Raw genomic sequence first — 26248 nt, forward strand, 5'->3', positions numbered from 1 at the left:
GGCACGGGGAAAAAATTTTGCAGGAATTAGTAATAAAGTAGTGACACTTTTAGATATTCACAGTCCAGTTCTGAAAGGTGGGTTCTAAAATAGTTCCTTGAAAAAAAAAATCTCTTCGCACTCTAAGGAAATGTACACTTATTCCGGTGGATGACAATCATTATTTAAATGGTACATAGTGATGAAAAAAATGAGTGTTTATATTTTATCAATAAATATTAAACTTAACGGTACAATTTCATTGAACATTATTGAAAACGTGACCATAAAACCACAGCAAACATTATTTTTGCTAAAAGAAATATAAAACATAATTTAAAGTATTACACGTTATCAATTAAAGACCAAGCACTTTAAGAGACTCATTCATCCCATGTAGCCATTATACACGACAGAGACCCTTAGGCAGTAATCACTACAGCAGTGCTTTTCTCACAATAATCTGTGCCATATTTTAGTTCAGATTCAAAGTACTATAGTTTCATCTTTTATCAAATAACACATAAACTTTTGTTTTCTTTTGACATTTAGAGAATTCAAAAAACTATATGCTTTCAGAAAGGCTTTCAACCTATATTGTTTTTCTATGTTTAAAAAAATTATTGTTCAGAATAAATTTTAAAATTTGTTTCTAAATTCATGATATTTTACATAGCTTAAAATGGACTTTAAAAGCTATTTCATGGACCATTAAAGGAAATTATTCCTCAAAAAGGTTCTTAAACAAATATGGCCAACCTATGTATTTGGAAAATTATATGTACTAATTCTAGGAAAACATAGCACATATAATTCAAAATGAAAAATGACAAATATATCAAGCATATGAGATTTCTTTATGAAATTACCTTGTTAAAGACATTAATCTATTAATAGAAAGTTTTTACAATCAATGTTTTACCTATAATTTTCATAGATATTGATACAATGAAAGACAATGACAAGAAGATCATGTTGGATAAACGTAAGAGTATCAGGTAGCACAAAGGTGTCACTTAGCAAGAATGAGAAACCTTGACTCCACCCTTGACTTCCTTGGAAAGAATCGTCTACTAAGAAAATTTCGTATTTCTTGTCTCCTTTATGTTTTCTAAATTTCTTATGAGCATTTTAGAAAATGAGGAAAAAAACAAACAAAATGCTACTGGTCCTTATGACAGTGATATATTTCTTTCTCACAATGTGGCTACTAAATATTAATTACAAGATCTCATTGTACAATATATGAATAACAATGGCTGATGTGGTTTGCAAGAGAATCATCAGCAAAACATAAATTTCATAAAAATCCTCTTGGAAACAAAGTCACCATTGTTACCACAATAATAGATAATTGGAAATTATGGTGCAAATAAAAAGACATTATTTGAATTTACTTGCATTTCTTTCCAATTTAATTGGCATCAGTAGGCTTGCCCATTGGATAGGCGAGTCATTGCCATTAGAGGACTATTTTATGCATTGTAGGTTATTTAACAGCTGTCCTGGGTTATGCTGAACAGATACTAGAGTAAAAGGAAATGACTCCCCATTATGAAGGGATAAAGTGCTTCAGACAGTTATGAATTACTAATGGAAATTTTCTCCATATTAAAAAAACACATCATTAAACATAAGAGCAAATGATGATAATTGATAAATTGTTTAGCTTCTTCATACTAGAAAGACAGCTCACAGAAGTTCAGAATTTTTAAAAGTTTTACTTTATGGATAAGTGACACAAATTTGGAAAATTTAAATCATTTGGCTATAGAACACATCAGTAGACAACTGAGGTAGGACTAAAACCAGGTACCTAGCTATGAAATCCTCTTAGATTTCTCATTACTTTGGGTGTGATTTTGGAAAATATTTCACATTAAACGCAAAAATTAACTTATTTCTATAACAGGAAATTGTGTAAATATTGATTGCAGAAAATCTCAAAAGAACCAAACACGTTTTGTTGCTGTTTTCACTGAGGTTTCACAATGAATCTATATTTTAACATACTTTCATTTTCATGCAATTTTAATTCTTTTACATATTTTATGAAAAATTGTGTAAAGTGAATATTTATGAGTATTTATGAGCAAAGTATAGAATACACCCAAGAGAGAAAGGATTAGATTTTGAACTTGGAAATAATGAATCCTTAGTAAAACATTTTTTAAGCTATAAAATGTATTTTAAAATCTGTCATTGGTATATTGAAATCCTAAATGATAAACTCTAAGTCCTGAGAGACATTTCTTTCAGTAACATATTTATTCTAGTTACATAATTCATAATTGCTCAAGTAGAAGTAATGTTTAAAATAACTTTTACTGCTTACTCCGACTGACTTTAAACACAAAATGTAGAGTTTCCAGCTCAAATGAAATGGACTTTTTACATGCAAGAACACTTTAATTTGAAGGTGTTTGTGTGTGTGTGTGTGTGTGTGTGTGTGTGTGTGTGTGTGCGTGTGTGTTGTGTATACACATTTGCACCATATTCTGACTTGGCTAAAGCTATTTGACTTTGATTTGACTTTTTAATATGCGATTTATTTCTCCAAAAATTAACTGATCACAAAAGAATCCAATATGTTGATATAAGAAGTATTTTATGCTAAAAAATTAATATTTTGGAGAATTGACTTTTGTTACGGGTACAGAGTATGTGTTTATGGGAGTCACCATTAATTTCTCTTTTCAAGTGTTAGAATTATACAATCATATATGACTAAAAAATTTCATATGAATAGATTTTAAGTTAAGTTTGTCCTAATCTCCCCATTTAAAAACACATAAACCTGACCAATACAGAAGTGGAGGCTCAGAGCCTTCCATTGGACTGAGCACAGGGTCCCCAATGAAGGAGCTAGAGAAAGTACCCAAGGACCTGAAAGGTTTTGAAGCCCCATATGAGGAACAACAATATGAACTAATTAGTACCCCCAGAGCTCCCATGGACTAAACCACCAATCAAGGAGTACACACAGAGGATGGCCTAGTTGGTCATCAATGGGAGGAGGGGACCTTGACTATAAGCCCCAGTGTAGAGGAATGCCAGGCCAGGAGGTGGGAGAGGGTGGGTTGGTGAGCAGTGGGGTTAGTGGGAATGGGGGATTTTTTTCAGAGGGGAAACTAGGAAAGGGGATAACATTTGAAATGTAAATAAGGAAAACATCTAATAAAAAACACATAAAATAACTTGTCCACATCAATAAATTATCTGATCTTTTCTGTGCACACATGCATATGGTCACATTATTATTATCTGATGTTTTAGGTGCACACATGCAAGTGGACAGAGTACTGAAATTTTTTTACCCTCCTTTGCCCTCTCTCTTCCTCTTTCCCACATACTTTGTTTATTTCTTCCTAAGAGATAAATGAAATTACAATAATGGAATTAGAAAAGAAATCACAAAATTACACTTTAAACATTTTTATAAATAGTGTACATCCTTAATAGTGTTTGATGGTATTTTAGGAAATATGATTTGTTACTTTAGAAGTTATGGAAATTATATACAGAGAAAACAAATCATTTTAATATGTTTGTAATAGAAATATTCATAATATGATTTTCCATGGAAAAGAGAGAGAATAACTCTAGGAGAGTTAAGTTTGTCTTTTAGAGAATTATTTGAAGCTTGAATATTTTTTTCCAGTATTGACAAATGCATTAAAATATTGTAAGTAGTTTTGTCTCACACATTTCACAATTTCCAACAGGTTTTTTTTTGTTTTCTTTCCATTGTGAATATTTATATGTGCATGAGTGTTGAGTTCCTGTGTGTGTACATGTGGTATATGCATACATGTGCTCAACAGTGTATATATATATATATATATATATGTGAGTATCAGAGGCTGACATTTGGGTGATTTCCTCCAGGGCATTTCTAGCTTACTTATATTCATATATTCATTCGTGTATTCACTGAGACGGGGTCTGTCACCGAACCTAGAACTTGCTGCTGCAGATAGAATGGCTGACCAGTGAGCCACCTGGATTTGCCTGTCTCTGCTTTATAAGATACCTACCTTCTACCTGCTGCGTTATGATTGCTTTGTAAGTACGTTGTGCAATAAGCCACCTCATACTCATAACAGTTTTTACTTTCCTGCATTCTACATATATAAAGTGGGCAGATTAGTAGTAATAACCACTGTGTGTAACACTGAAGCAGATCAATTCATGCCCAATACTGGAAAGAAATATTTTCTGATGGTGAAGAATACAGTACTTTTCTTATTTTGCTTTGCATCTAGGACATGTCAGCCCCTTAATATACATTACACTAATGGCTTTGTGACTACATGTCAGAAAAATACTTAGGGCTGTTTCTAGTAGACATAGCACCCTTAAGCACAGGTTTACTTGGTTAAATGTGATGAGAAAGAGACCCAAAAGACTGCATTATATTGACAAGACATGTCATGTTTCAGAAGATCTATAACTGAATATGATGCCATTGCTGTGACCACATTGCAACATATTCTCAGATATTATTTCATGGAATTACATAATGAAAAACATTCTCACGACATTCATGAAGAAGTAGTAGGATAAACTAAGGAATACGAACCACCTGATACATATGGAGATACCCTCTTGATTACTTAGAATTAAGTGTACTGTGTGTGTCTGGATGTGAGTATGTGTGTGTGAGAGAGGGAGACAGAGACAGATGGAGAAACAGATGACAGAGAGAGAGAGAGAGAGAGAGAGAGAGAGAGAGAGAGAGAGAGAGAGAGAGAGAGAGAGAGATTGTTAATTCTCCATTGTGCTTTATTTATATACCTTGTTGCCATGTCAGTAGGATTAAGTCCTTCCCTACTAGCTGGATGTTAGAAGGGACATGAGAGAGAAATAGATTTTCACTCAACTTCATAAAATTTTGCCTTTATGAGTTTTATCATGGAGCCTTGTGATTTTGTTTTTTTTTTCCTGGCTTATTTTAAAAATTTTGAATAGTCACTTATGAGGAGTGTGCAAGGTAAATATATTTATCAAGAGAATATTCAATTGTTTTGTAGAGATGAGGCCTTTTAAAAAAAAAAACAAAAAAACAGGCTGTCAAAAATTTAGCTTAATTGCATAGAGTACAGATAGAGACTAGCAAGCTCTCCTAAGTGTGCTTTGAGAACACAGTAAATTATGTATAACAACTTCCTTCACAGGTTAATGAAGCTATTTGTGTTAGACTGCACAGATTTGGGTTCCAGATTTAGACAACTGTTGGCTTAGTATGATAGATTCTATTCATACAACTGTTTTAGGAATCTATTCTGCTTTCATAAAATTATTATAATATTTAAATTCCCTGGACTTTGATCATTTTCTGAATAACCAAGTTTTGAGAGCACTAGTCAGAAAAGGAGTTTATAAAACAGCTTTGATTGTGCTCTTACTTGAGATCTTTTTTTCTTTATTTAAATATTGGTTATTTTATTTTATTACAATTCAAATGTTGTCACCCTTTCTTGTTTCCTTACTTGAAATCTTTGGCCTCAACTTACTACTTGCCTCCAGCTCAGTTTCCCTTTTAACAGTAATTCATAGTACTAATGTATGATAGAAGAGCCTTCCCATTTCTATAGCTATGATTATTCAAAAATGATGACTGTATACAGATAGAATAGCATGGTGTGCGAACAGAAGATAGGCAGAAAGCAAAGGCATCTAAAGTTAAAAGCTACTCTTACCAAATATACCTTATTTCAAGAAACTAAAGTTATTAAGTTTTATTCCTCATACATATACTGGCAAATAGTTGATAAACACAATAACCCACATGAAGGTGGCTCTTAGCCAATGGTTATACTTGGAACATTTTCAATGCTTATACTTATAAATCTAATATGCACCCAAACTTGTCATCAGAGAAATACATTTTGTATGTATAAAACTTTGAGCATTTGCTTTTTGGTTGTTTTAACATTTTTATAAACATTGACACACTAAGGATGTGTCAGTCCCATATCGGCTTCCAGGAATAACATTGTATTATCTTATTATAATATTTCCCAAAATTCAAACAATTAATATTTAGATATTGGACACTGACTAGATAGATATACAAGTTATGGCAAGGTGTTTCAAGATCATGTCCTGGGATTGTGTGGCAACCCATTTCTTTTGTATCATTTATTAACAGTGGGCAACTTTATTTTTTCTCTTTGTTAAGATCAAAGAACTATACAAATGATTCATTTTCATTCTTGAGCAATGAGAAACTGATTTGTTATTTTGTGTTTTACTTTAAATAATGTCTTGATAAATATATACTACTAATTATAAATAGTGTGATCATAAAAAGTTACTACAAATAACAGGGCATGCTCCAAATTATTTCAAGCTCTTCAAAAAAAAATTAATCTCTTTGGGGATAGAGTTAGCATACCCAGTTTCCAGTAAGGATAATGGTAATGAGTATGGACCCCAGGAATTTCAAGCAATTTACAAAAGACAACCTTCTTTGACTTTACTGTTCCCAGTAAATTATTTGAAAGGTAAATTGAAAGGGGCAATTTAACAAGAGAAGAACAAGTATAAAAAGATAGAAGAGCACCTCCAGTCTTGATAAACTACATACAAACTAAAGAGAGTCTAGGAAGTTACAGAAATAAATAGGAAATATTTTTTAAATGTAAAAAGAGTGTACAATATTAAACATATTTCTATTATTTTGAATTCTCCAGGAAACAAAGCAATCCACAGGAAGATAGCACCTACATGCACCAAAATAAATTTTAGAACATAAAAAAATAAATTAATATTTTTGTACTGTCTGTGAAAGGATAAACAAAAGTGTTCCAGTTCTAACTAAATATGTGACCATGGACTCTCTTAATAAAGACAGAGACATTGTTTAATGCAAATAATTTTATTGTATATGTACAAGTAATCTGACATTGGGTAGAAGAAATACCTACAGTATCATTTTAATATAAAATGACAAATGACTTTAATAAATTAAAATGACCATTTTTACTGAAAAATTAAATAGTAATTATGTAAAAATAGTTTTAAATCATTAGGAAGGTTTTTTTAGTATACTGTTTTAAATACAACACAGATGGGATTCTTGAGTATCAAAGAAATAATGGGCATAATATTCATGGCTCCAAGAAGATGTGATTTAGTAGTGGCTGTGAAAATGGGATTAAGTAAACTAGGAAATCAATCCCAGTGGTTGTGATTTTATGTCAGTTTAGTGATCAGTACAAAGGAAGACAGTGCTGAGACTGTGGTATTAGTCGGTAATAAATGGTACCCTGTTACCTTTCCTGGGGATGAGCAGTGAATTCAATGAATCAGGAATGCCAGAATAGTATGTAGGAATGTCTAGAGAACCTCTCAGTATTGGTATTATATAAAGGGATGGAAGTGCAGACAGTGGTTTTGTGACTTAGAGCATCCTAACATTTTAAAGTCCTTATAACAATATTTTAACTTTTAAATTGGCAGGTCATTTGAAGTCAGTTATATTTGCACAGGTTAAAACATTATTCATTTAGATGAATTCTAGATGGAACCATAATAGGACAATTAATTTTCACAAATAACAATTAGGCTAAAATAATTACACATAAAGAGTATATAATAAAGTACAAATGACTTACAATCTTAAGGAATTCAATATTTAGCTCTAGTCATTTTTATTTAATAGGATTCAATAAATTGTATCTTAAACGTGCAAACAGAAGTGGGCACAGTTGGTTCCACTGAGATTGTACCAACTAACAACACATCAGAGGCAGGACCTAACATATTCTCAGATTTCAAGAATATAAGTTGCACCATGTAGATATTAAATGAAATTCCTGCCAGGAAAACTTTATTTAAGCTGTTATCTAGTTATTCACCATTAAAAGCTGACATTTTGTCATTTAGGAATCTCTCTTTCTTTCTTCCTTTCTTTCTTTCTTTCTTTCTTTCTTTCTTTCTTTCTTTCTCTCTCTCTCTTTCTTTTTTTCCTTCTTTCTTTCTTCCTTTCTTTCTTTCTCTCTGTCTCTCACTTTTTCTTTTGTTTCTTTTCCTTCTTTCTCTTTAATTTAGTTTTTTTTTGTTACACAAGACTAACCACACCAATTGTGCTTACAGCTTTTTTGTTTTATATTTACATTCATATAACATAAGTACCAATATAAAAACTCAAGAAAACATCTTTTTCCACAACATAAAGTACCAGTACTTTGCCAAGGAGTTGTAATTCCAATTATCCAAACACTCAAGTGCTGTTGGATGAAGAAAATAGCAAAGATACTGGACACAAGAAGCATGAACCATGCAGCTGTTAACAGCACAGGCTAAAAAAGATGAAGCTTCTTTGAAAGCTGCCGCATATGGACACAGGTTAACTGCTTTCCCTTGATTGCATCCACTCTGGTGTCTGAATGTACTTCTCTTGCCCCAACAACTATGTAAAAATGATCAGAAAAACTACTCACTCCAAGGTCACCTGAGCCACAGCGTCCATTGAACTGTATCCATTTTCCATGAAAATCTCTGTGTACCGGCCCATTTTGATTGCTTCTAGCCATTCCCCTACTGATCTGTAGGCCCCAGACCCCAAAGAACCATGTTCTGCCAACAACGTAGATACTCTAGAACAACACAAAACATAAATAGTAGAAGTTACAAACTGATACATTTGATTTGTACCTGTAATGTTCAATCAAATTCAGTAAATACTTGGGACAAAAATTAAACCATAGGGAAAGTATTCAATCATTATTCAAAATACAAATATGAAAAATAAAAGTAAATCTTAGATTTTTATTGTAGACTATGAATGTGGGCTTATAATATACTAGTAGATTTTCTAAAGAGAAAGGCAATAATTTTCATTGTTCATTTTTTGATGCATCAAATATTCATTTTGTAAAGTTTTAATCGCCAGCTAAGGTCTCACATGTATCCTTACACTTGATTTTAGTTTCCATTTTTCTCATATGAATTTCAATCTAACATGGCCAGAATAAGATTCTTGATTTTTTTCCCTACAAACTTCTACTCAAACACTTCCCATTGTAGTATATGATACAGCAGTCCACCTTTTCCTTGTTTTTCATTTTTCCTCACAATCTATCATAGTACATCTTATCCATATGACTTAAAAGACATTTTATATCTGACCAGTTCTATTCTGCTTACCACCAACTTAGTTCAAGAAACTTCCATAGTAAATTTATACTGCTGAAGGCTCCATGCACTTCAGGCATAGAACCTGGAGGATCAAGCCTGAGTCTCAAAGGCTCATGATACCAGAAGTTATCAAGCAAGCATCTGAGTGAAGGAAGCAATCCAGGGTATGAAGCCAATGCATTATAACAATGTCCAGCATTGCACAATAGCACTGAGTATAGTAGCTGCAGGAACACCATGGTGACAACCAACACCTCTCTAATTGGATTTAAGGCTGTTCAAGAAAAGGGAGATCATCCTTAGTAGTGGCAACCTACACAATTACTCAGGACTAATGACATCATGGACCTTGGAGAAGTACTAACAACTGCCTCTTTACTAGACCAACATCAGTCCTAACTGCATGCTAAATATCTAAACTAATACCCACAGATAAGTGTAGATCTCTTCCTTCATCTAAGAAACTTCTTTGCAACAGAGACCACTACCGAAGACCACAACTGACCAACATAAAGAGAACAAGTTATATGGTGCTTGGTTCCACATCACACACCTTCAACACGACTCCTGTACCTAAAGCTCCAGGGACATTGCAGAAGAGGGGACAGAAGAGCCAGAGCATGAAGAACTATGCCATGACACTTTGTCTTGAGAAATGTCAGGGAAGCTATACCCATGAATTCTCAATAACATAGTAGGTGAAATAAGACCTGGACAAGTATGATAGCAGTGTGCATATTAACATGGAAAGAGAAAAAATTCTCATAAAGACCTCAACCCTACAGAAAAGAACTACAGACAAGAGATATCAAGAGTGGAAGAGATAGTGTTGTTTGTTTGTTTTTCTGGGACAAATCCAAGAACTGGTTATCCAATCGTATACATGTAAGTTTGTATATGTTTAGTAAAGTGTGTGTGTGTGTGTGTTTGAAGGTCACTGCACTGGCTGGTGAACTAAAGGGACTGGAGGGAGATTCATGTCCAGCCAGAGTATGGGCACACTGGCCAGGCTGCATCTGGCTGTGGGAAGCCACTAACCCCAGTCCACAGGGGTGGGAGGGAGCAGTCCAGGGTCCCTGGGCCTCATGGAGACCAAGGAAAACAGAGCTCTGGGGCATCACAGTACATCGCTGGACACCACAGAAGAGTTGAGAATGAGTGAGGGCTCCAGGGTGGCAGTGGCCCTGGGAAAAAAAGAAAAAAGGGGGCGGGAAGAGAAGGCACTGGATGGTTCTGTCTCTCAAGTGGTGAAAAACTGGGAGGCCTTCCTGTGGGAGATTAGACATGGCTCTTAGAGGAAGGCCTAATCCATTGCTCCAGCACTGTAAGTCTAAATGAAAGGAAGCAGTCCATGGTTTTGGTGTTTTATTTTAGAAAACACACACACACATTCAGAGAGAGAGAGAGGATCATGAAATATAAAAAAATTGAGCTATCCAAATACTATTCCTATTTTTACTGGAGTCATCAAATATTGTGACAGGAATAGAGTGGCTAATGAGCCAGGAACTTAATCCCTGCAGAATTATTGGTCAAGGATGGGTACTGAGTCACATAGTCTGAAAGATATGCACAAGCATAACAAGCTGTATTCTATAAATCATAAAACATATATAAGAAAATAATATATAACATACATAAGAATGTAAATGTGGTCATTATAGAAAATCAATATGATTTAGAACATTAAGTTCTTTTCCTCTATCATCTTTCCTTAATTCATTTGTGACAATCACCTGGACATCACTCAAATGAATACGTAAGAGAAAGGCTTAATATTGTATAAGACCAAAGGGAATTTTAAAACAGTTATTTAGGATATGACATACGGAATAATTGTTAAGAAGATATAGGCTTCAGCTGTTATCTTAGAAAGTTCAAAGAACATCAACAGATTTTGAAGGTTCATCTCTGACTTATGTTAAAATGGCTTTCTGCCTACTAAACAAGTGTTGCATAAAGATTATTGAACTCATGCAACTTCATTGTAAGCAAGCAGTTTTATTCAGTTCACTTTAATAGGGCAGCCAAATCAGCTACGAGCCTGATTTCCTTTCTTGTAAAAAAACAGACCACAGCATTAAGTACACTGAAAGTAATAATCTAGTAAATTTCATAATTTGAAAGCAGCTGTAGTTTTATTAGAGGGAGCATTTCAATATTTTTTGATAAATAGGAAAATATATTTTGCAAATATTCAATATTATTTCAATGTATTCCTATTGCAATTCAGAAAAGTAGGAACTATGATTATTGGCTTATACATATATTTACACAAGATTATTCATTTATCAGTTTTAAATCTCCCAACTGAATACTAAATGATGAACCAAATATCTCTGTACAAGCAGATAAAGTCAAGAGTCCTCGCCATCATCAATGTTCATAAATTGAATGGTACAGTGTAATTATATGTAAATGACCATTGGTGAAATGCATTCTAAAGAGTTCATGGGTAATCACAGTTAGACATCTGGATTAAAATGCACCAGTGCTTTCTTAGCCTCTTATAATCTCATTTTTCTATGTGTACATTTGCTCCAAACACATTTGAATACCATTTTCTAATGCCTTTTCAATGGAGCTGTGCATTATTTTCGTGACAATGACATATTACACAAATAAGACAAAGGTCTTTTTAGGTATAATTGCTCATTCCTTTTTGTGTTCAAGGAACATTATGGAAGATTATAGTTAAGCTAGTGACATACAGATTCACATATTAATGCATAACTGACTAAACTAATAACGTATTTATGACATCAACCTGATTAGATATACTCAGGAAAATTATCCATGTCTGGTCCTGTACCTGCTCGACGCATTCACCAGTGTCTTCAAACTACTTGGGTTTCGTATCAGCTTGTCCAGCATGTTGACTATTTCATCAAACTTGGGTCTGCTGTTTCGATCTTTTTGCCAGCAGTCCAGCATTAATTGATAGAGAGCAGCAGGACAATCCATGGGGCTTGGCAGGCGGTAGCCTTCTTCTACTGCCTTGATCACCTGTGCAAAGCAAAGAGAGAACCATGTCTATACCACCACTACTATTTTATGACCCACAACTATTTTATTTGTTGTAAAACATTAAAAACAATAAGCCTTTTGAACATGTTGAAAAACTAAATGGCCAGCCTGGAGTGGTGGCACACTCCTTTAATTCCAGCACTTGGGAGGAGAGGCAGGTGATTTCTGTGAGTTCAAGACCAGCCTGGTCTACATACTGACTTGTGGGTTAGCCAGCACTATGCAGAGAGAACCTGTCTCAAAGATCAAAGTCAAAAACAAAAATCAAGACAAAAATGTAAATGCTTGTGATTTTACTTCATAAAACTCATTGCATAAAACAGTCCATCCTTTATTCATTTTTACATTTTATAATAAAATAATGATTATGTTTTGTTACAATGTCTCTGAAGGTATATCTTTTATTAAAAAGAGAAAGTATATGCAGTCACATTTTCAAAGTACCGGAATGGCAATTTTATTTCAGAAAAGACTTTTGGATGGTGAATGATGGATAAGTCAAAGGCTAAATTAGCATAACTGTCTCATGTATCATTTAATAATGTCAAGGTCTGACTGTTTATTGTCATCTTTGGATTTCTGTCAGGAATTTGAAATGAGTATCTACTGGCAAAGGCATTGCGAATATTTATTTTAAACACATGTATGAGTATCAATCTCTTTGTGGGGATTTAAAAACCATGTATAATGTTGGTGCTGACATCAAAATATTTAACTACAAATAATATGTGTCTGTATTACTAAGGTCTCTTTAATTCATTTATAAATATAACCCCAAATATTATTAAGGTATGCATTCTCAAAAGGATTATAAATACACTTTCAGAAAATTTAGTCTTATTGTCCCCTAAATAATTTAGGTATTGTTTAACACACTATAAAATAAAACCAGCCAAAGCATTTTATGAGGATGATTTTCAAGGACTCGAGATAAGGCAGTCCCTTCACAATAAAGGGAATGCAGTGATTAAACATGGTGGCAGGTGGGAAGTGGAAACTGTACATCTGCAAAGCACACGTGACTAGGAAGAAAGAGGGAAAGTCATCAGAAATCAAGAAGGTCAAGCACATCACACTGAAAGGTGACTTCCGTTATCTTGTGGTAAACAAACTCATGAAGGAAAGAAGGATTATCAGGTCTAACACGGGTCTTTCTTTTTATCTGAGGTGAGTGGGGATATACAGATCACCATCTACAGGAATCAAACTGGTACAGGGCGTACTTTGGGACCATGAGCAATAGGCCACAACCTGAAGTTGTTCTAGTTGCTATCCACCATTAATAACCTAAAGCAGTCTAAGAACCTCAAAGCATAGGCAGGAAACTAAAAAGTACTGGAGGAGCAGGAACATAGTCTGACTAATAATTGAAATACTGAAGACAGCTATATTTAGGCTGGCTTGCCCTTCCTTCTGTCTCTGCTCCATAGTTAATCTCTGCAACTAGTACCCTCAGAGCTCCCAGGGTCTCAACCACCAACCAAAGACTGCACATGGAGGGGTCTGATTGTTCTGGCAGCATGTGTATAGTAGAGGATTGCAAATTCTATCATCAATAGGAGGAGAGGACCTTGGCCCTGTGAAGGTTCTGTGCCCCAGTGTAGGGGAATACCAGGGCCAGAAAGCGGGAGAGGGCGGGGTGGCAGGCATGGGGAAGGGGGAGGCAACAGGGGTTTGTTTTTGTTGTTTTTGTTTGTTTCTTTGTTTTTTGGAGGGGAAACTGGGAATGGAGAAATTTACATGTAAATAATGAAAATATCTAAAAAAAAAAAAAAAAGAAAGAAAGAAAGAAATACTGAAGACAAGTGACCACAGTGCCATTCTTCCTTAGTCTTCAAAAGATATAGAAATCAAAAGGCAAACTATGCCAGACACAATTGTAATATAACTGATGCAGTAGAAGTATAAGCATCTTGGAAAATAAAAGCAATAGATTAAAAAACAACTCCCAATTAAAACTTAGAAAATGGAAATAAAATGCAGAACGTAACAAAGGTATATCAACCATCTTTGTCATTCACTTAATATTTTAATGTATTATTTTAATGTATTCACCTGATATTTTAATAGAACTTTACTTACTTACTTACTTGTCTTGTTCTTTAGTTTTTTATAAGAAGGTATTATTTTCTTCAGTTCCCTCTGGCCAACAATAGCTTAATTCATTAAATTATATTAACTTAGTAAATATTTACTTAAAATTAATATTTTATAGCATGCTTTTCTTTCGATGTTTTTAATTGATTCTGTTTGTTTTTTAGTGTATATATGCAATGGTAGTATTTATAGAAAAAGTCATGGATTTGCCAGTGACTATGTGGGTACATGGGAGGAGTTGGAGGGCCAAAAAGATGGCCGCAGATGATGCACAGGCAGTACTCATGGGTAAATTCTCAAAACAATATGCAAATTTTAAATTAAAGTTTTATTTCAACTGAGTATTTAGTCTTTACACATAATTGCCAAATAGATAAATTAAATCAATTCCTTTAATATAAGGACAAAGTTTTTTTTCTATGTGCTTTATTTCCTAGAGTTTCATGTGGTGGAAGCTCTAGCATCATTCATCAGGTTGATATATCTATCAAGAGGAGGTAAGATCTAGTTGAAAATAATTATGTCAGAATGTCTCATTCTCTGTATGTCTCATTCTCTGTAGAGATTAATTATTGTTCTAATTGTATGAGTTTTTTTACCTCCCTGTTTCTCTGTTATGCTTCGGTGCTTCCAGGAGTTTGTACCCCAGATGACCTGACTGCATGCTGTTTGGAGTTTTCATCCTTCAGAATCTTGAACAAGTCAATAAACATGATTTCTTTCTATGTTGTGGTGCTTTGAATGATAATGGACTCCTAGGCTGATATTTGGATGTTCCTTTCCCATTTGGAGGAACTGCTAAGAAAGATTTAGAATGTAGACTTGGTAGAAGAGGTGTGTCACTGCAGGCAGGCTTTGAAGTTTCAAAAGTCTCATGCCATTCCCACTGTGATCTTTGCCTCTGGTTTGTGGATCAATATGTGAGCTCTCAGTTGTTACTCTAGCCAATAACCACTGTGCTTTAGCTTTGTCGTCATCATAAACTAACCCTCTGGAGTCCTAAGTGTATCAATTCCAAGTTGTTTTGGCCATGGGGCTTTATCAGAGCAATTGAAAAGTAATTAATACTGAAGTTTGCACCAGGAAGTGAATTATTTTTATGGCAGGCCTACAGGAATGTGGAAGATTAAGGACTTTTGGACAAGAAAAGTGGTTGGTTGTTGTAAGTGGAGTTAAGTGTGACTCCCTGATTAGATTTTGAAAGACTTTAGTGCTGAGAACTATGTGGAATATGGAGTCCTGATCTAGGAGTATGAGGTGGAGGGGAAGGCAAATTAATAACAGGCTGGAGACCATTCTTGTGATCTTTTTGTAAATGATGTGGGTAGTTTCTGCCCTCTCCCTAAGAATTTGCCTGAGGTCAAGGCTAAATTTAAAGTTATGGACTAATTTCTTTGGAGGATATTTCCTGAGAGCCTAAAGTTGGCTCTGTCATGTGAGAAATAACATTAGTTATGCTAATGCAGGTCTACAATGAACATGAACAAGTAGGGCAGAAAAGAAATACAAAAGATAGAGTTTGAAAAGTAAAAGAACACCAGGATATTTACTATTAAACTCAAAATGTGATAAAAGAGATAAGGAGATTGAGATTTAAATTGGAAAATGGGGGTAAATTACATCAGGGCAAAAGCCCACAACACTAACTTACAACCAGTGAAAACAAAATGGCAAAAGGAATTTTTTTTTGATTCTAAAATACACATCTACCAGCAGAAGACTAAGACAGATCCAGATACTTATGTCCCATCATTGGAGAGAGGATGGGTACCCCTGTGGAAGAGTTAGGGGAAGGATTGAAGGAGCTAAAGGGGGTGGCAACCCCATAGGAAGTCCAACACTGAAGATCCTAGGGACTAAGCCACCAACAAAAGAGCATACATGGGCTTGTCCAAAGCCCCTGGGATGTATATAGCAGAGGACGGCCTTACATGGCCTCAGTGGGTGTAGATGCTACTAATCATGTTGAGACTTGGTACTCCAGGGAAAGGGGATGCCAGGGAAGAAGGGAGGAGAAAAGGAGAGGGATGAGGTGGGAAGGGTCTGTGGCAAGGGGGGCCAGAATGGGAGGCAATATTTGGGATGTAAATAAACAAAACAATGAAAGAATACAAATCAAAGCAACTGTAAATATGATTCAAAGGGCCAGGATACACCCCACATTTGTAGCCAAACATTGCATGCTTGTCATGTAGTTCTGGCCTTTGATCTATGAAAGATATACGACTAAAGGAATCTTGCTCCTCAGAGAACTGCTGGTCCAGGCAATTTGTACCAAGGCAGTCCCAACATGAAAGAATGTTCTGAGAGTGCTAAAGACCCTAGAGGTTATTGCATAAAGCTGTTAACGTGAAACCAGGATCTCACTGAAGACTCCAAGATGTTAGACTTGCCAGAGCCATTAGATACCATACAAAGAAAAGGGAACACAGATAGTCGAACTAGCCAGAGATGCATGCCACAGGAAGTAAGGCTTCCACGCTAGAGCCATCTAAACGGTTAGACCTTGGATAGAGAGCTCCAGGATTTGGAGTTTGTCATATTAGGTTTTGGTCTATTCCCCATCGCCCCACCTATTCTTGACTATTGGGATGTTAATGTATGTTCTATGCCATTGTATGTTGGAGGAAAATAATTTGGTTTTTGTCTGGCTGTTTGTGCTTGGTTTCCTTTTAATTTTAAAGGGAACTCTGAAACCTGTGTGCTCCTTACCACCCTGCTCTAGACAGTTATTGGAGAGAAAGTGGCTATCTCACCACTGAGCCAGGAAGTGACAGCACTCCTGGGAGAGCAGTTCTCACCTGGCAGAACCCATGCACAGCGAAACTCAAGAAGAAGGAAGACCAAAGTGTGGATATTTCTGTCCTTCTTACTAGGGAGAACAAAATACCCTTAGAAGGAGTTTCAGAGGAAAAGTACAGAACAGAGACTAAAGGAATGACCATCCAGATACTGCCCCACTGGCAGATCCATCCCATATACAGTCACCAAACGCAGACACTATTGTTGATGCCAACAAGTGCTTGTTGACAGGAGCCTGATATAGCTGTCTCCTGAGAGGCCCTATTGGTACCTGACAAATACAGAGGTGAAGGTGCACAGCCAACCACTGGATTGAGCACAGGGTCCTCAATGGAGGAGCTAGAGAAAGGTGCTACAGGGGTTTGTAGCTTCATAGGAGGAACAACAATATGAACTAACCAGTATCTCCAGAGCTCCTAGGGACTAAACTACCAACCAAAGAGTACACATGGTGGGACTCATGGCTCCAGTTGCATATGTAGCAGAGGATGGCCTTGTCGGTCATCATTGGGAGGAGAGGCCCTTGTTCCTGGGAAGGCTCTATGCCCCAGTGTAGGGGAATGCTAGGGACAGGAAATGTTCCCATTTCCTGGGTGGGTTGGTAAGCAGGAGAGCAGGGAGGGGATAAGAGGTTTTAGAGGGGAAATGAGGAAAGGAGATAACATTTGAAATGTAAATAAAGAAAATATCCAATAAAAAAATAAAGGGAGCTGTGTAACTGGGGGCCTAAAAAGGGCTTCAAGACTACAAAAGACCTATGCTATTCCCCATGTGCTTGAATGATTTCCGTTTGTGGATTGAGATGTGAGATTTCATCGGTTGCTCCAGTCAAAGTATTTACGGCTTCCTGCCATGTTGCCTAGGATTCATGAACTTGGGATTTCCAAAATTAGAAACTCAATTAAATGATTTCATTTATAAGTTGCATTGGTTGTGGTTTATTTTAGTATCAGTAGAAAGTAACTAAAGCATATGCTATCTTGCATTAAATACTCTGCTATGATAACACAGAACTCTCTAAGACAACCAGTTATTTATTGTGATTTACAACATCTGCTATATACATTTATATATAAAATATCCATATCAGAATTGAAAACTGCATAGGATAGGTAGTAGACGTACACCAAATTAGGTTGATGCATTTTAAAGCTCTAGATTCCTGTGACCCTTTATGGACATTGTAGTACACCAAAAGCAGTAATAAATCTATGGATCAGCACTTGTGGAATTAAAAAAACAAATGAATGGAAAATAAACTGCCTAAGATAAAACAAAGTAAATCAGACACAGGAGTGAAAAACAGATTAGTATAATCACTGGCAAAACTTTGTATTTATCTGTTTTATAGAAAACATAGAACCATACATTCAGGGATACATACCAGAGAATGTCACTATGTTGAAGTATGAAAGTGTTACATAAAAATATTATTTTTTATTTTGTGTTATGGGAAGTATTGACATTTAAAATGTATTGTAGTACCAAACTAGATTCTCCTAACTATAGGATACTATCAGTGCTTCAGAATTCATGGTCTCATGTTCCTTGAAATTACCTCACTCACTTATGCACATTTTTTATTGTGACTCCTTTTGCTCTGTGATACCAGAAGCAATCGCAATCAGGAATCAAAACAAGATTATTACATTCTGTCTTCCTGGCACAGAGAAAGATTCTGTGAGATTTGGAGTATGCTCTATGAGTTTATAAGATTATACTTTATGATAACAAAAACCATCTTTTGTAGTGAGATTATATCAGGAACATAGGTATTATATGGTAGATAATATCAGGAATGTAAAGATCATATGATCTTAGGATCTAAGCTCTAAAATTGTGGAATCATCACTGTGGTTGTTTTGTTTGTTTTCATGTGATTTCTTTCGCATCTCTCTGTCTCTCTGTATCTCCTCTCATCTCTGTCTCTGTGTCTTTGTCTCTATCTCTGTCTCTCTCTCTCTCTCTCTGTCAATGAAAGTCAGTGATTATTGAGTTCAGTGTGTCTGCTTTGTGGTTGTTTATGTAAAATTTAGCAAGATGTTGAAGTGCAATTTTGAGAAATGAAGTGTCACTGATAACTAAAAGCTAAACAAATAATACTCTACATTTGTATTAAGCTGCACTTTTTAGAAAGGTTTCTGATTAGATGATCATTTTTTTGATAAGGTATATACAGATGGGAAGATTTGGCTAAAACTGAACTTTTAGTTTTCCTTCTTATATTATACTTCAGGTTACAGCATTGACATTTCCTTCTATTATATTCTTGAAATATTTTTTAGAAAATGATACCAAAACAAGAACTTGAAGTGATAGAAATTAGGAACATAAACTAACAGGAAATAAGAACTAATGATAAAGATAACAAAGATAGCAGCAGTGACAGAAACATAAACGATGCTACAGTATCAAATAAGCTACTAACCACCAAAGAATTCCAAAACACAAAAGTATAATGATAGAGGTTTAGTATATGTGATACAGATAGACATAGATCACAATTGGAAGAATGGTGAGTAGGTAGTCTATAAGTCCCTCAACTTCCAGTCCCTCATGTCTTTTTCCATACAACTATATAGTCCACCAACTAAAGCTCTATTATGGATTTAGCTGCGAAATTGTGAAGTTGACCAGGGGCTTTTAGCACATAAGTTGCCATCTAATGGACACTGAAGCCTGTTCTTACACTTAGGGTACTGGACAATGTCATAGGTTTCTATTGTTATGAAAACAAAGACTGACCAAAAGGAACTTTGGGGTAAAGGATCTATTTCAGCTTAAGATCTATAGTCCATTCCTGAGGAAAATCAGGACAGGAAATCAAGGCAGGAGCCTGGAGGCAGAGACTGAAGTAGTAGCCATGAAAGAATGCTGTATACTGGTTTATCTCTCACAGAACTCTTGACTTGCTTTCTTTTCATTTCAGACCTACTTACCTAGGGCTGCCACAATGGACTGGGTCCTCACACATCAATCATCAATTAGAAAAATATTCCTCAGTCCTGACTGAAGGCTAATCTTACCAAGACATTTCTTTTTAAATTGTTGTTCCCTGCACTCAGATGACTCTAGTCATGTTGACCAAAGCCTAGACAATTAAGCAAATTAGATAAGTTTTGGGTAGCCTGCTAAGTGTAGCTGGAAGGTGAGAGATTTGTGGGGAAAAGTAAAACTTATACCACTGTGGACCTCTTGTCTCTGGACTATGGGCAATCTTAGAAAATATACATAGAAGCACACAGCAAAATTCACCTACAATCAGAGTCTAGTTTGATCTATGACTTCACCTATATAATTTTAACTCTAAATAATATATTTTCAAAATCTGATATGTATGGACTGAAGGATCTATTACAGTTAAGAAAGACTAATGAATCAGAACTCAAAATATCTCAGGTATGGTAGAAACTAACTCTGGAGGCTGGCAAACAAAGGAATCATATTTCTATAGAATGATAGAGAACCCATACATGGAATGGATTGTCATTTGAGGGCTTTGTAACAGCACAGAAAAAAATGAGCCTTGGAACAATTAAAAGCAAAACTATAATGGTGCAAAGATGATATGAGCATCTTGTATTTACGTGAAGAAAAGTGTTTACAAGTTTTTGTCTAGCCATCTTCAGTCTAGATTAATCATTGCATATTGAATTGAATATTTCATGTTTCATTTATTTTGAAGGCGGACACGGTTGGGAAACAAAGAGCAGCAGTACATAACAATTCAATTGCCATAAATTATAGCAATTGTGGTATATCATAGATTTTAAAAAGTATGAGAAAAGGTTGATATGTCTACTGTAAATTTTATTTTGTGACATTAAGAAAATCGCTGAGCTTCTCTAGGCCCCAGCTTTCCACTGTAAAGGAAAAATGATAATAACATCTCTGTAATTTGTTAAGTATACATATACAATTGTAATCTTAAAATATCTATTTATATAAATTGCATGTATAGACAAACACATTGCAGGAATTGAATGACATTTTTGATGTAGCTCCATGCCTAAAAGGTCAAGTTTGAAGCCAACAGGGACTCTTCCACACTAGTTATAAAGAAGTATTTGTCGGTACTCTTTCTCAAGCCAAGTGAGTTGGTTACAGAGTTGAGTACAGAGAGGTGATGGAACTCATGTATAGCATCTGCTGTTGATATGGGAGAGAAGTGTTAAGACGCAAATTCAAGAAATGCTGAGGTGTTTCTCTGGCTACGCACTCAAAGAAAACTGAAGAAGACTTGGCATTATAGCCTGGGTTACTCATATCAAAGTTGGAGCAATGAAATACCCCTTGCAAGAACCATGGGCATGGTAAAGAAAGGGTTCATGGGGAGGAAAATGAGCAGCAAGTGATAGTAGGTTTGAGAAGTGAGCCAGACTCTATTGTCCTCTTTGGCCTTTCCAGAAAACTCTTACAAGTGTCTTTGTAGAGCACAGACACCTACCTTATATTACAAGTATTAATGTGCATTGATATCCAGGTGTTTTTACATAACAGGTGTTAACAACTTATCATTAAAAATCAAATTTGTCTCCAGTTTTCTGCTTCTCTTCTGAGACAAATCCTGAATAATCCGAGTACAGATTTATATAAAGGAAAAGGAACAACTCTTTGCATAACTTGTGTGGCCATGGTCCACAGCTGAGGCATATAACTTGAAATGCACCTGAGATGTAGTATTGGCTGGACTTCAAACATCAGTGTTAATTGCTTGTCTGGAATTGTTGTTGCAAACAAAAGAAGCTGCACACTGATAGTATCTGCCTATGAACCCCTGACAGCACACACAGGAAAGGAGATGCTAGAGTGTTAGGATACAAGAAATAATCAGAGAACATAAACAATGTTTCCAATAAGCACACTATTGAGTTAAGATTCTTCAATATACACTATTCACAAAGAAACAATGAGCTATTAGTTGGTAAATGGTTAATAACACACTATAAACTAGTTGTTCTTAACTTCCCTAATACTGTGACCCTTTACTATAGTTATATATGAGCTGGTAACCCCCTCAACCATAAAACCTGATATGGGAGCCTGTAAAGAGTCATTTGACCCCCAAAGGGGTTGTGACCCACTGGTTGAGATCATTGCTCTATGGGAACAATATAAGATACAATTTTTTATAATTATTAACAGAAAGAAAAATATCAAATTTCAATATGATTCAGAATTGATGAGGATGTATTGAGTATTAGTGATGGAAAATGATCAAAGCAAAGATTATATGCCTATCCCAGCCATCATAAGATAAACACTTGAATGTGGAAAGAAAACTCTTTAATGGTTTCTTTCATGTTTTTCTAAATTTTAATTATATTTTTATTGTAAGAAGGAAATTCACATTCCTACCTATTAAAAGCAAAATATAACAAAATATAACTATCTTATATTTCAAATTTTAGCCACTCAGCATTCATTGTTAGATCGTTTGCTCCTTCTTTGTCTTTAGAAATAATACTGACATGAACCGAGTGGAGTAACACTATTGTATAGCTAAACCTTGGCATGGGATTTGAGGTTTTTATTTTTTTTCTAACTGTAATTTACTTTCTTTTACCTCAACTCACTTTTAGCTCTTGCATAAAGAATATTTCCATGGCAACAAATGCATCACATGGTAAACAAAGTATTTTATATGTTTCAAGTAACTGTTATTTCCACAATTAAAATACTATAAGAGTCACAACTTGTAGGAGAAAGAGTATCTCTGTACTTACATCCTGATTGGTCATCTCCCAGTAGGGTCTCTCTCCATAAGATACAACTTCCCACATTACAATTCCATAGCTCCAGACATCACTGGCAGAGGTGAACTTTCGAAAAGCTATTGCCTCTGGGGCAGTCCATCTGATTGGAATTTTGCCTCCCTAAAATTAATTACATACAATATGCATATCTATGTAAATATACATATATATAAGCATTTATATATATATTCATATTCTTGCATACTTGAAGGGTATCTAGGGATACAGCAGCTTCTTTGAGAAGATCTAGAAAGAGATGTAACCTTTTTAAGTGAATCTGTTTGACAGCAGGCAGGCTCTTTTCCCATCTCCCAGCCCATGAGCACTTGTAGACTAACAACTAATTGGCTGTCGGGAAGGTTTCTGCTATAAATTCTGTTTGACGCTTAGAAGGCATACAGGATCTACATCTCAATTATAGAGCTTAGGATGGCAGCGATGAGTAGGGGCGGGAGGCACTCAAGCACATCTGTGAGGTGTATGCTGAGACTGGGAAAGTGAAGGGCTCTAAATAAAAGTAAAGGGCTCTGCATGCCTTTTATTAAACTGCAGAATTATAAGTGGAATGTCTCAGTTGTTAAATAAAACCCTGAGATATTTAACAGTTTGTAAGACAAGCAGGAAAATTCTACATACTGTACACTAAAAGATTTCCATCCCTGGCTTGATTTTTCTTCCCCTAACTTAATGGCATACTTTTGTTTGTGTACAGTTAGGATATTGAACGTAAGAAATGCAATTGTTTAATTGAACTAATCAAAAGAGTATTGAGCTTGGGGTATTCAGAAGAAAGCACACATATTTTAAAGTTATTTTTCTGTCTATTTGCTAATACATGTTGAAAGAGAGGAATTTCCATTACAAAACCAAAACTTTCAAGATTTTTGAGAAAAATAAATTTAAAGTCACAAATGAAATTTTGGAAGGAATAAAACTTAGTCTTAATGTGTTTGTATACACACACACGATAAAATGTCTGGAATATTTTTTGGAAATTGATTTACCTAGTAAGTATATATGATACACTGCATCAGACAAACATACACGACATGCTTATTTTATTTTGCTTCATTTTCATTTATCCATTTATTTATTTATTTATTTATTTAACTTTTTTATTTTTTTATTTTTACTTATGTGTGTGTGTGTGTGTTGTGTGTGTAGGGGTAGGCATGAATGAAGGTACTGCAGAGGGTTCCAGATCTCCCAGGGCTAGAATCACAGGTGGTTTAAGCTGCTTGATGTGCAAGCGAAGAACCTAACTCATGTTTAACTCATGTTCTTTACTAGAGCAGTACATGAGCTGCCATCACTTCCAGTTGTTGATTAAATTTGTATTGCTTTGTTTTTTGAAATAGAATCTTGCTTTTTAGCCAGGCTGGCCTTGAACTTATGGGTCCCAGCAATCTTCTTGTCTCAGTATCCTGAGTTAGGAGTGGTAGGAATTGTTATGTTTTGGATGTCATGATTAAATTATCTCTTCCAAATTGTAGTTTATTGAGCATTCTGAGCTTCATCCCCAAATTGTCCCTCTGTTCATTGGAACAATATGTGCTTATCACTAACTTTTGAGATTCACGAACTCAATTATTTTTTGTTATATATATTTTCTACAACAGTGGCCACGCTACATATGTAGAAGGAAGCCTTGAACATATCAAGGTCTCTGGTTATTCTTCAAATGTTGCTGCATAACACAGTGACAAGGACCTTGAAAAAATTTACTTTTAATTTAACTAAGACACACGCCCATTACAACAGCAATAGACTTTCCATAACCTCAATCTTGCATGGGCCAACTTTATTAAGTGCAACTCTAACCCCAAGAGAATTCTTAATTGAGTTTTCATTTAATGATAATAATGGTAGTAATAGGGGTAGAAGAGAAGAAACTTCTCATCAATTAATTCATTGATTTAGTGAAATGACCTTTGGAAGTCTTTGTTTCCTTAAACAAATTACTCTTGTTTTTTTTTTTTAATGTTACAAGTCCTCAAAAATCCATGTGCCACAGTCAAAGTTTGCAAAATGAAAACAAGCTAATTGTATAATCTATTAAAGAACTTCTTATTAGACACCAATTTTTACAGTATAATTTTATAAGAAAACATGAATATACATTATAAATTAAGAAATAAACATAATGAAACTGTCATTCTGTACTGAAACAAAGTTAGTTTATTTGTACAGTATAAGTATATATAATACTTACATGTTGAGAATATCCAAGGTGATAATATTGAAATTATTTAGAATTCTCAAAAAATGTATTAAAAGATTCAAATTGAAAAGGTAAAACAAATAGTCTGTCTACAATTTTTTAAAATAGTTACTGTTTTCCTAGAGTAATTTTATATTACATTATTTCAGGGAATAATTTGTTTGTGGTAAGCTGTATTTGTATGATAGCTATTATACATGTGAGTAATAAGCAATATTCCTTAGATGTAGGCTTAGTAGTTCTCATATTTTGTAAATCAAGCAGTGAGTCATTTCATTAGTTCCAGAAAATTAAACTTTTAAAAGATGTAAAACTTGTTTTTCCAGCAACATAAACTCAATATGAAGAATAAAATACTTCTTAAATTATTTCACCGTTGAGGACACCATACTACAGATACTTTAAAATTTCTCGTAATACTATCTATGTGCATACACCTATACCCTTTCTTCATAAACATATCAAGTAAACATACATAGTTTAATATAAAAATTCTGTATTTAAATTTCATTTTATTTTAAATACTTTATAACACACTAGACACACACACACACACACACACACACACACACACACACACTGCATCCTTATGAATTTAGAATTTCTGTTAGAATTTCGGTTATTCACATCTGTCCTAGACAGGGTTTTTATTGCTCCAATAAAACAAAAAAGCAACTTGAGTAGAGAGGGGTATATTTGGTTGATGCTTACACATCACTGTTCATCATCAACTGACATCAGAACAGGTATTCAAACTGGGCAGAATGCTGGAGGCAGGAGCTGATGCAGAGGCCGTGGAGGAGTTCTGCTTACTGACTTCTTCCCTGTGGCTACTCACCCTGAGTTTTATAGAACCCAGGACCACCAGCCCAGGAACGACACCACCTATAATGAATGGGCTGGGTCCTTCCCCAAGAGTTACTAACGACTAAAAATAAATGTCCTATAGATTTACTTACAGCCTAAATTTATGGCGGTATTTTCTCATTTGAGGCTCCCTCCTCTCCAATGATACTAGCTTGTATCATGTTGACATAAAAGTAACCATCATAATAGCCTTAAGAATAAATAAGTAACTGAGATTTGGAAAGTAAATATTTTCATTATATAAATTTAGTATTTTAACTTGCTTGTACGAAAGAATGTTGAATTGAATTTTCTATTTTCTCTCTCTTTTCTCTCATGTTTCTCTGCTCTGGTCTTTTTTTTTTTTTTTTTT

The 26248-nt window shown here is 34.9% G+C and overlaps 1 protein-coding gene across 8 annotated transcripts in view; it reads right to left on the reverse strand.

Moving 5' to 3' along the window:
* Window positions 1-26248, reverse strand: part of Epha5 (EPH receptor A5) — a 352826-nt gene that overhangs the window by 4434 nt on the left and 322144 nt on the right. For 6 of the 8 annotated variants that reach the window (XM_031342894.1, XM_031342892.1, XM_031342889.1 and 3 more), the window contains 3 exons: window positions 22779-22928; window positions 11939-12132; window positions 8430-8585 (listed from right to left, as the gene is read on the reverse strand). In XM_031342894.1, coding sequence (XP_031198754.1) covers window positions 8430-8585; window positions 11939-12132; window positions 22779-22928 — 500 coding nt within the window. Of the gene's footprint in view, window positions 1-8008; window positions 8586-11938; window positions 12133-22778; window positions 22929-26248 lie in introns of those variants that run through there. The other 2 variants (XM_031342893.1, XM_031342895.1) reach the window with 1 other exon arrangement.

The sequence above is a fragment of the Mastomys coucha genome, unplaced genomic scaffold (genome assembly GCF_008632895.1).
Source record: "Mastomys coucha isolate ucsf_1 unplaced genomic scaffold, UCSF_Mcou_1 pScaffold22, whole genome shotgun sequence".
Taxonomy (NCBI): domain Eukaryota; kingdom Metazoa; phylum Chordata; class Mammalia; order Rodentia; family Muridae; genus Mastomys; species Mastomys coucha.